General features: G+C 47.2%; 1 protein-coding gene across 1 annotated transcript in view; it reads right to left on the reverse strand.

The window, feature by feature from the left end:
• The window catches only part of chd4b (chromodomain helicase DNA binding protein 4b), a 59,798-nt gene that overhangs the window by 10,433 nt on the left and 36,865 nt on the right, over positions 1–12,500 (reverse strand). The window contains exons 27-34 of the mRNA XM_063199131.1: positions 11,276–11,465; positions 9,238–9,324; positions 7,865–7,959; positions 7,306–7,439; positions 6,721–6,865; positions 4,908–5,070; positions 3,317–3,414; positions 1,654–1,906 (exon numbers count right to left, since the gene is read on the reverse strand). Coding sequence (XP_063055201.1) covers positions 1,654–1,906; positions 3,317–3,414; positions 4,908–5,070; positions 6,721–6,865; positions 7,306–7,439; positions 7,865–7,959; positions 9,238–9,324; positions 11,276–11,465 — 1,165 coding nt within the window. The remainder of the gene's footprint in view (positions 1–1,653; positions 1,907–3,316; positions 3,415–4,907; positions 5,071–6,720; positions 6,866–7,305; positions 7,440–7,864; positions 7,960–9,237; positions 9,325–11,275; positions 11,466–12,500) is intronic.

The following is a 12,500-nucleotide window of genomic DNA, read 5'->3' on the forward strand; positions in this document are numbered from 1 at the left end:
GTATTACAGTTGGCCCACACGCACCGTTAATATATGGTGTAATAAGACATGAGCATGAAATCTGGTGTACCACAGGAATATGTGTGGGCCCAGGCCAGTGAAACAGCTCACACTCATATGCAACAGAATATGTGCAGACACATTTTATGATGAGAATCTGTTTGTCCACAACAGCAAGGAATCTGATTTTGAGTATTTCGGAAGTATGTGAATGCACAATTTTAGTTTGTTTTTTAAATACATATTGAGTTTGGCCCGCAACTTCATTCCCGATTTTAGCCCTTGGTCAATTTGAGTTTGACACCCCTGCGCTAAAGAAAAGGATGTTAAATCACCCTGAGAAGTCTTATATCATATCACTGCGGTGGTGAGTCTTACACACCTCATAACTGGGCCTACACAGCAAAAGCCAACAAACCCTCTCAGACTTCATTACCACAAGATTAGTAAGAAATATAATGGTCCCCATGGGGAAATTTTGGTCAGCAAAGCGAGGTACACCAGGCATGTTGTACCGTATTTGCCAATGCCATGAAGGAAAAAAAGTCAAACCCATTCACATTACACATTCACCCAAATGTTAACAAAATGCACTGGTTGTGCAAAAACAAACTGTATTTTAGCGTCACCATATTACTGCACTTGCCAAATAAACATATTGTGTCGCAAAATTCAATAACTTCTCCCCTAAACTCTGTAGGAAGCGTAGGGTGTTGCACAATTTAATATATTCTCTCCTACTCCCTAGACAGGCAGCATCCCCAGGGACTGAGTAGTGTTCTTCCAGCGAGACACTCCTTATGCCCTTGTTAGGATTACAACACACACTCGGGTCCTCCCTAAGCTCCCTAGACAGGCTGCATCCTCAGTAACTGACCTTTCATCTGCTCCCTCTGTCTTAAGCGGTGTACACACACAAAGCTAGCTTTTCGCTTGCTCGCCTACTCGCCACTCTTTCATGGCACGTTCGCTGAAAGTTCCCGCAGCTTTAACTGCCAATGAACAGGCAAAAGTACCAAACTCTGCATTCCAATTGGTTACTCGCTTACTTGCCTCGCTCGAAGATAAAATATCGCCCACATCGCATCGCTTGTACAGTACTCGCCTACTCGCCTGCGAGTCTCGCTGGAACACATCGACATTCTATTGACTTCATTCGCTGAGCGAGTAACTAGTAGCGACGTGTGTGTGCGGCCCTTTATCGAGACATGGCTCAAAGCTATACCTTGACAACAACTTACGGCACATCCCATCGGTCAATTAGGACCCACTCCACAACATTAAAGCACTCTAGAACCTTTCAGTTATTGCTCAGATTTCAATCCAATCCAATCACATCCCTAATTAGAACGCACCTTGATGTTCCCCTAGACAGGCCGCCTCCTGAGTAACAAACCTTTGACAGTGGTCTTGTCTGTTCCCTCTGTCCTCACTAGACAAGGCTTAAGTCTACGGTATCTGGAGTAAAAGATACACTACATCCCCTCAGTACGGTTAGCACCCTAGTGGCTTCCCTAGACACCATAGACAGCCTGCAACCTTGGGGACTGACTAGTGTCTTTCATGGAAGACGCTCCATGCACCCTTGGTAGGATTAGAAAGCACCCATGTGTCCCTTGACTTTCTAGACATGCCGCCTCCTCAGTAACTAACCTTTGGCATTGGTCTCGTCGGTTCCCTCTGTCTTTGTCTCGGAGGACGAACTGCTCTCCTCCTCCGCCACCTCTTTGCTCTTCTCCTCCTTCTCTCCTGCTCCGTCCTTTGGTTTGTCCTTTTCCTTGGCCTTCTCTGCGCTCTCTCCGTCCTCCGTGGTGGTGGAGGGCTTGGAGTCGGCTGCGTCAGCTGCCTTCTTCTCCTCCGGCTCCGGGCTGGCCGGCTTGTCACTCTCATCCGGGATCTCGATGATCTGGGGAGCAGCGGAGGAGGGAGGAGGGCGGAGGGCGAGAGGAGCATTTAGAGATGAGAGAGAGGATGGGACAAGGAAAGGGAGGAGAAAGGAGTGCGAGAAAGACCAAAAGAAGGAAAGAAATGAAAAGAAAAAGGAATGAAATGAGAGAAGGATAAGATACAAGAAATAAGAGGGAAACGTGAAAAACACACCAGAGGGGAATTTGCACTTGAGAGAGAAAGTATGCAGGTACAGTGCACATCAATAATGAGTACACTCCTTTTGAAGTCTATGCTTATTGTGGAGATATCTTTTGCTTTTATTGAACTATTGTTCAAAATGCAACTTTTCAAAAGGACTGCTCATTATTGTACACATTATACTGTGGACTGTATGTGCATATCCAGTGTGAGTATTACATTACATTACATTTCACTTAGCTGATGCTTTCATTTTCAGTTATTATTTGCCAGGGTATTGGTTACAGTCCCTGGAGCAATGTGGGGTTAGGTGCCTTGCTCAAGGGCACTTTAGCCATGGATGGAGTGGTCAGGGGGGATACGAACCGGCAACCCCTAGATTGAAAGACCAACTCTCTAACCACTAGGCCACGGCTGCCTCAGTATACTACGGTATGTGCAACATTTTCATTTCACTGCAGTTATCTTTTATTTAGTCAGGATTGTCCCATTGAGACTAACTCTCTTCTGCCAGAGGGAGTAATGGTCAAAATGGCAGCCAACATAAAGTTCCAGGTGCAGACAACATAAATGACATATAAATATTTCATATAAATGAAATGAAATTAATATTAAACATGTGTAACAGTGCTGACGTTTAGTAAAAGGACATGAGAGTGTCAGTATTTCATACAAATGTACAGTATACACACAAAGCAGTAATGAACCTTGACTTTCAGTGAAGATGTGGGAGTATCATACATAAGTATACAGTACACAGTATGAATGAAAACAATGGATTTGTGATGTCACAAAGAGGTCATCTTGCACCTGTTCACCCCCCTCGGGGATCGAACGTGCGACCTCGTCAATTACAACGGTCCGGCAATGGGAGACACAGTACGATACCGCTGGGCCAAGAGACTAGTCTCTCGGCCCAACGGCACGAGACTGTATGAGACTATCGGAGGGAGGTTTACCAACGTTCCACGCCAACTCTGCTAGTTAGCCTCCGTTACATATTGAATCGTTTGATTTAAATGATTTGTAGTGTGAGGGTGTGAGAGCGTTCTTATTTCCTACAAATATGTATACATGCTGGATGACTGAACGCATCACAGGATTGGCCTTCAGCATAGGGAAGTGACAGTGGCTGTATTTCTGATCCATATTTCTGAAGGGTGTGTGCGAATGGCCATGTAACAGCGTTGGCTTGCAGGATGAGGAAGTGAGAGTGTGAGCGGTGTACCTCTGGCTCGTCTGGCTTGACCTTCTTCATGTCCATCTCCCCCTCCACCTCCATCCTCTCATCCCCGTCCTTGGCATCCTCCGACTTGGAGGCGTCGTCTGCTCAGAGAGAGAGAGAGAGAGAGAGAGAGAGAGAGAGAGAGAGAGAGAGACAGAGACAGAGACAGAGAGACAGAGAGAGAGTCAGAAAAAGAGAAAAGGTAAGGTTGAAAGTTGACAACTGTTGAAAATCTGTGTGTGCATGTGTGTGCGTGTGTGTGCGCGTGTATGCGCGTGTGTGCGTGTGTGTGTGTGTGTGTGTGTGTTACCTGGTGCAGGTGTGTTGGGCCCAGGTGTGTCGGCAGGCGTGCCCCTAGAGGGGGTCTTGTTGTGGTGTATGTGTGCATGTGTGGTGTATGTGTATGTGTGTGTGTGTGTGTGTGTGTGTGTGTGTGTGTGTGTGTGTGTGTGTGTGTGTTACCTGGTGCAGGTGTGTTGGGCCCAGGTGTGTCGGCCGGCGTGCCAGTGGAGGGGGTCTTGTTGGGGTGTATGTGTGTGTGTGTGTGTGTGTGTGTGTGTGTGTGTGTGTGTGTGTGTGTGTGTGTGTGTGTGTGTGTGTGTGTTACCTGGTGCAGGTGTGTTGAGCTGTGTGTCCGCAGGCGTGCTAGTGGAGGGGGTCTTGTTGGTGTGTGTGTGTGTGTGTGTGTGTGTGTGTGTGTGTGTGTGTGTGTGTGTGTGTGTGTGTGTGTGTGTGTGTGTGTGTGTGTGTGTGTGTGTCTGTGTGTGTGTGTGTCTGTATGTGTGTGTGTGTGTGTGTTACCTGGTGCAGGTGTGTTGGGCCCAGGTGTGTCAGCAGGCGTGCCCGTGGAGAGGGTCTTGTTGGGGTGTGTGTGTGTGTGTATGTGTGTGTGTGTGTGTGTGTGTGTGTGTGTGTGTGTGTGTGTGTGTGTGTGTGTGTGTGTGTGTGTGTGTTACCTGGTGCAGGTGTGTTGGGCCCAGGTGTGTCAGCAGGCGTGCCCGTGGAGGGGGTCTTGTTGGGGTGTGTGTGTGTGTGTGTGTGTGTGGTGTATGTGTGTGTGTGTGTGTGTGTGTTTGTGTGTGTGTGTTACCTGGTGCAGGTGTGTTGGGCCCAGGTGTGTCGGCAGGCGTGCCCGTGGAGGGGGTCTTGTTGGGGTGTGTGTGTGTGTGTGTGTGTGTGTGTGTGTGTGTGTGTGTGTGTGTGTGTGTGTGTGTGTGTGTGTGTGTGTGTGTGTTACCTGGTGCAGGTGTGTTGGGCCCAGGTGTGTCGGCAGGCGTGCCCGTGGAGGGGGTCTTGTTGGTGTGTGTGTGTGTGTGTGTGTGTGTGTGTGTGTGTGTGTGTGTGTGTGTGTGTGTGTGTGTGTGTGTTACCTGGTGCAGGTGTGTTGGGCCCAGGTGTGTCGGCAGGCGTGCCCGTGGAGGGGGTCTTGTTGGGGTGAGTGTGTGTGTGTGTGTGTGTGGTGTATGTGTGTGTGTGTGTTACCTGGTGCAGGTGTGTTGGGCCCAGGTGTGTCAGCAGGCGTGCCCGTGGAGGGGGTCTTGTTGGGGTGAGTGTGTGTGTGTGTGTGTGTGGTGTATGTGTGTGTGTGTGTTACCTGGTGCAGGTGTGTTGGGCCCAGGTGTGTCAGCAGGCGTGCCCGTGGAGGGGGTCTTGTTGGGGTCCTCTCCTGCAGCGATGGCCGCCGCCTTCTTGCTCTCCTCCAGCTCCTTCATCCAGGGCATCGACCACTGGCCATTCACGTGCTCAAACTCCTGCACCTGCAGCCAGCAACCCCACCAATCACAGCCAAGAACAATATAGAGGCATCGTAAAATCCAAAGAGCAATAGCTGAACACTCCTGATAACAGCTGAGGTTTTTGCATCCAATGAAATTAAATGACACAAAAGATCCAATCTGAGGGGTGCTGTGGTGCACGGCGTAGAGCAGTGTTTCCCAACCAGGGGTACGTGTACCACTAGGGGTACGCAAGCACACTGCATAAAGATGTTATTATTATAACAAATGTATGGAACAGTCACATCAGGACAGAGAAAGCGATATAGAACATGAATTAGGGAGTACTCATGGCACAACTAAGAGGTTTAGGGGGTACGCAAGACAAAAAAGGTTGGGAAACACTGGCGTAGAGCACCTGTACCATATGTAGTACACAGGGACTAGGGCTGTAACCACTGACTTATACGTATACAACTCACAATTCGGTTAGTATCACGATTCATGACCTACGGTTCGATACCCCCCACTATTTCACCTTTTTCCAAAATGATAAAATTCATGAATAAAAACTATGACAGTTCATAGGTAGAATGGGTTCCAAGAGGCTACTAATAATTTTTAGAAGTTTCTATATAATAATGATGATGCTTGGAAGCACTATCACTATGCAGTATCGTGGCTCTGTGTATCCCGATTTCTCGGTTCGATACAATATCGTTACAGCCCTAAAGGCCCGTACACACACGTCGCTGCTAGTTACTCGCTCAGCGAATGAAGTCAATACAATGTCAATGTGTTTCAGCGAGACTAGCAGGCGAGTAGGCGAGTACTGTACAAGCGATATTTTATCTGTACAAGAAAATATACGCCTTACGAGGCGAGTAAGCGAGTAACCAATTGGAATGCAGAGTTCGGTACTTCTCGCCTGTTCATTGGCAGTTAAAGCCAAGGGAACTTTCAGCAAACGTTCCATGAAAGAGCGCCGAGTAGGCGAGCAAGCGAAAAGCTAGCTTTGAGTGTGTACGCCACTTAAAGGGGTATGCCACTATTTTGGGGCTTAATACAGTTAAAATCGTTGGCTGGGGTTTATAAAGGTGGTAAAGTGTCTTATTTTTCATGTAAGCCGTTGTCTTGCTTTAAGTCAAGTTAAAACTACAATGCTACACGGATCCATTGACTTTCACTAGCTTAGCGTCATTTTCCCTCTTTTAACTTGTCTTAAAGCAAGACAACGCTTAACATGAAAAATAAGACACTTTACCACCTTTATAAACCCCAGCCAACGATTTTAACTTTAAGCCCCAAAATAGTGGCATACCCCTGAAACAGGGACCCGGGTTCGAGTCCGGCCTGGGTCATTTCTCAGCCCTATCCCATCTCCCTCTCCCCACTTCATTACCGTCACATCTTCACTGTCTTATTATAATAATTATAATATATTATAATAATATATTATAATAATAAAGACAGAATTTGTTTTTTAAATGCTTAAAAAAGGCTTTTTTCTTTGGGACACAGGTTAGAAGCAAATAAACATAATCTGGAAAAAATGGAATTAAAACAGTACTTATAGCAAATGAAAATGCTTTGTAAAAAAAATCTTACAATGAGGATGCTTTTTCATGTGTACAGTCACTTAAACAACGCTGTATTTCAGTGATCGGTGGCGTAGAGGCGGTAGCTGTGTACCTTCTTGCGGATGAGTGACATGACTCCGATGCGCGTGAGGACGTGTTGCCGTGACAACCCCTCCCGTGGGACGCCGTCTGCAAAGGACTCTGCCCCGTCAGCTCCCGGCTCACACAGGTGACGCATGAACAGAGACACATACGCTCTGGGGAGATCACACACACACACACACAAACACACACACAAACACACACATATGAATTCATGCACATAAATACTCACACATATATGGATGCAGACACATACACAAACACGCACACACAGGAGCTACTTTATGGAGAGGATCATGCAAAATTTCTACTCAAACAAATACTCCATCTACGTGTATATAATAACTGTTTCATGTACCATGAGTGATACCTCGGATAAAGCAAACACGTCATGCCACATAAAGTAACTGCAAACACACAATTGCAGTATCTCAGGCACCTAAACACACAGAAAGACATACAGACAACACAAAAATACACACCCACACACTCAGATGTGCGCCCGACCTGTACACCTGCACGCACACCCACTCGCACACACAAGCACACACACATGCGCACACATACACACACACACACACACTCTCTGTCGTACTTGAACTCCTTCTCTGACTTGCCGCGCAGGTCTCTGACCAGCCACTGTGTGGTGAAGGCGTCCTGTGGAGGCATCCCATAACGCATCACTGCATTCAGGAAGGCCTTCCTTTGGCGCGCATTAAAGCCCAACACCTAGTAGAGAGAGGGAGAGAGACAGAGAGAGAGAGAGAGAGAGAGAGATAGAGAGAGACAGAGAGAGAATCAGCAAATGAGTTGTTTTTTTGGTAATGATCCTCTGACAAAAAGGCTCTCAGTCTTGCATCACACACCATACCTTCACATACACACGGACATACAGGCTTCCTAAGTACACACAGAGCACAGACACACACAGATACAGATACAGACACACACACACACTCTCATACTACATTGCATTACATTTAGCTGACGTGTTTTAATCCAAAGCCACTTATAAGTTATTGTTCACAGACAGGGTATTGGTTACAGACACACACACACGCACACACGCACACACACACACACACACACACACACACACACACACACACACACACACACACACACACACACACACACACACACACAGTGCCCACCTCGATGTTGCCTCCCACTCTGGCCAGTAGGGGGGGTAGTGGCTTGTCGCGGTCGTTCCGCAGGCCCTTCCGGTTCGGCCGCCGAGCATTGGCAGCTGGACACAGGACACACAGAGTAAGAGCAACATGCTTAGGAGAACTACAAAACACACATGGATTTCACACACACACACACACACACACACACACACACACACACACACACACACACACACACACACACACACACACACACACACACACACACAGGCATGCATTAATACATACACTGGCACACACACACACACACACACACACACACACACACACACACACACACACACACACACACACACACACACACACACACACACACAGAGGCATGCATTAATACATACACTGACACAAAGGCACGCACGCACGTACGCACGCACGGCCGCACGCACGCACGCACGCACGCACGCACGTGTACACACACACACACACACACACACACACACACACACACACACACACACACACACACACACACACACACACAAACACACACACACACATTAACAAAGCCTGGCTATTAGCAGATATAGAGTGGGAATAGTCTATTCCTTTTCTCGTAGGGGAGGTCGATCTAAACAATTTAAAATACTATCTAATGATGGAAACCTGTTTCACATCTGGTGTCAACGTGATAGATCTGTAAACAAGCTACAAGCTTTGGTTTGTGTAATAATATGTTGTGCTTTCCCTTCCTGTTCTCTGGGAGGTTCCCAAACTCAGACGAAGATTTCAGCGAGGATTTCCGTGCTGTCTTTCAAATCGGAACGATTATGCAAGGCAGCATGGGACTTCCAAGGCTAACGCAAACACACTGACATCAAACTCTCAGATCAAAAGGCTTGTCAGATTTTAATCTGAATATCAAAGCACACACACTAGGGCTGTAACCATACACTCAACTAACGATTCTGTTCATATCACAATTTTTAACCAACGGTTAGACACAAGATTTCACATTAGCCAACATTATAAAATAAAATTATGAATGAAAACCGTGGTAGTTCATAGGTAGAATAGGTTACAAGAGGCTAATAGTTTTCAAAAGTTTAAATATAATAATGATGACTTGAAGCTTTGAAGTACTATCACTTCATATCATGTGGCTGTTTTCTGGACTGACGATACTGCCTCCTTGTATCGCGATACAGTATCGTGACTCTGTGTATCACGATTTCTTGGTTCGATACAATATTGTTACAACCCTAACGCGCGCGCGCGCGCACGCACGCACGCACGCACGCACGCACGCACACACACACACACACACACACACACACACACACACACACACACAAACACACACCCACACACACACACAGATAGCACCGGCATGTTACCTTCAGTCCTCTCGTCAAAGTCTTCATCGCCCTCCTCCGACTGTACGGAGAAATCTGAATGGTCGTCAGACTGGTCATCCTGCCAATCTGCTGATACCGGGCAAAGCAAATGAACGCAAGTAAAGCAAACAATCACGTGACCATATTTGGAATTGAGGGAACACAGGAAATAGGAAAAAAATAACAAAACAACAGAATGCTTGCTCACACATACACCACTAAAACACACAGGCACAACCTAACTCACACAGGGCTACTAGATATTGTTACTAGTTATTGTAGTGTGCATACTATAATACATTATATGAATCTGCTTGTCTTAGACCAGGGATTCTTAACCTTTTTGATGTCGAGGCCCATTTTTTCCAGTGCACAGTGTCCCGGGGCCCATATTACCCATGTATATATTATTACATTATATTACATATTACATTATATTACATATTACATTATATTATATAATACAATATAATGATAATATAATATAGGCTAATATGCCTATAGTATGATATAAATTATAAATAAATAAATTGGCTATTACTGAAGTTTTTTTCCACAAGGGATGGCCCTATAGCCTATTAATTAATGTTTATGTTAATATTAATGTCATTTAATCTCACTCATCAAATCCACTCACAGTTTAGCAAGACAGTCATTCACATATTTGAATGCCTCTCTGACAGCTCAAAGTTTGCGTGACAGCTCTTGACTTGCGCTTTGTAATGAATCTGCTGCTCGTAAACTCAAGACGCTTTTCTATGCAAGTGGAAATGCAACGCGGGAAGAACAAAAATTCCACATCCTGACGGAAAACTTTCCAATAGGCTATCAAGCAAAATTCGTAAAAGGACTGTCATGTTGGGGACACCTGGACATAAGGGATAAAGATTCAGTAACTAGAATTATTTTAAGTAGCCTAACCGTTGAACGACCACTAAAACGCGAGGATGTTAGGACAAGACGTCGCCAAATCAGCTGGGAACCGGAACCGGTTGGTAATTTCTCTTTTTCCGAACACCGGTGGCCCACTGTAAAGTGTGTTACCATCACAGGCTGTGTTACTGTCTTTTGTAGTGAATCGTCCTCCAACAAACAACAACAAACAGCGGGGTGTGGTCATTCCGTTATGACAGTGTTGCATTTGAGGGAAAAGACGCACACTAGTATTTGATAACTAGCGGTCCCACGGCCCATCGCGGCCCACTGGTGCGAAATTGAAAGTTGTCTGCGGCCCAGGAGGTTGTGAGCGCGGCCCAACTTTGGTCCGCGGCCCTATGGTTAAGAATCCCTGTGTTAGGCTATCTTCTAGTGTTGTAGTGGGCATGCATCTATGCTATGCACGCCAACAGTGTTGCATGTCAACATGCACTTAGGCAACACTACTGTACAGTCAGAGCTACTGCTACACACACCACACGGATATTTCAACATGCACCTCTTGAGACACCACTGCACAACTGTGTGCTCATCTTACACACACACACATCACACGCACACGCACACGCACACACGCACACGCGCGCACACACACACACACACACACACACACACACACACACACACACACACACACACACACACACACACACTCACAAGCATACATGCACTCAAATACACACTCACACACACGCATACACACACACACACACACACACACACACACACACACACACACACACACACACACACACACGTGAGCAGAACAGCACAGCACATCAAACGTTCAAACACATTCACACCCTCCCTCCCTCCCACACACACACACACACACACACACACACACACACACACACACACACACACACACACACACACACACACACACACACACACACACTCTCACACGCACACACTCAGTGACACACACATACGTGAGCTGCACAGCACAGCACAGCACACGTTCCCAGTCCAACTCAGCCCAGCTCAGCTCAGCTCAGCCCAGCTCAAGACACGTGACAAGACAAGGGAGGTAGACAAAGTGGAGTGGCAAAGTGAGTAGTAGTGATAATAATAAAAAAGCGTTAGCTGCGTCTGTTACCCCGTCTACTACCTCGGTCCTCCTGGGAGCAGTCGTTGTAGTTGACGGGCTTGCGCGGCCGCTTGCCCTTGCCCAGGTCGCGGCCCAGGTACTCCTGGTGCTGCTCGTAGTGGTGGCGCAGCAGCTTCTCCCAGTAGTCCGGGTCCACGCTCTCCTCCTGCTTGATGATCTCGCGCTCCTCCTCCTCCTCCTGGCACGAGGCCCATCCAGAGGGGAGAGGAGAGGAGGTGGAGGAAGAGGTGGTAGAGGAAAGAGGTGGTGGAGGAAGAGGTGGTGGAGGAAGAGGTGGTAGACGGGAGAGGAGAGGAGGTGGAGGAAGAGGTGGTAGAGGGGAGAGGAGGTGGAGGAAGAGGTGGTAGAGAGGAGAGGAGAGGAGAGTAGGTGGAGGAAGAGGTGGTAGAGGGGAGAGGAGAGGAGGTGGAGGAAGAGGCAGAGGAGGTGGTGGGAGAGGAGGTGGAGGAAGAGGAGGTGGAGAGTAGGTGGAGGAAGAGGTGGTGGAGGGGAGAGGAGAGGAGGTGGAGGAAGAGGTGGTAGAGGAAAGAGGGGGGTGAGGAGGAGAAGGAAAAGGAATGAGAAGAGGAAAGGAAAAGCGGGAAAGAGATAGAAGAGGTGAAGGAGGAGAGAGAGGGGTGGGGGTGAGGAATGGGGGGTCGATAGTGATCGGGAAGAAAAAGGAAAGAAGTGCAGAGGGTAGAAAGGGAGACAGAGAGAGAGAGAGAGAGAGAGAGAGAGAGAGAGAGAGAGAGAGAGAGAGAGAGAGAGAGAGAGAGAGAGAGAGAGAGAGAGATGGAGGGTGTAGCGGGGAAATTAATAGAATGGCAGAGGGAGCGTAAAGAGAAAGCGGAAGAGAGGAGAGGAGAGAAGAGAAGAGAGGAGAGAGGATATGGGTATGGGGAAGACATATAGGAAGGGATATGGGTTCTAAATTCTAATCTGTGTCTAAACTGTAAGCACTGCTGCATGCTTTCTGATTTATTTATATAAACTTATACCACATTTAACCTTGAAGTCAGTTGCACATATCTGTGAAAGAAACCCGACCCAACACGCACTCTCTCTCTCTCTCTCTCTCTCTCTCTCTCTCTCTCTCTCTCTCTCTCTCTCTCTCTCCCCTTGACCACAACATGTACTGGGCGACACACACACACACTCTTCCTCTCACGTAGACACACATGTACACACCAGGCTTGTACGAAATTCCGAATTGAAAGAATTTAAATTCAAA

Source organism: Engraulis encrasicolus, chromosome 5 (assembly GCF_034702125.1).
Source record: "Engraulis encrasicolus isolate BLACKSEA-1 chromosome 5, IST_EnEncr_1.0, whole genome shotgun sequence".
NCBI classification, from domain to species: domain Eukaryota; kingdom Metazoa; phylum Chordata; class Actinopteri; order Clupeiformes; family Engraulidae; genus Engraulis; species Engraulis encrasicolus.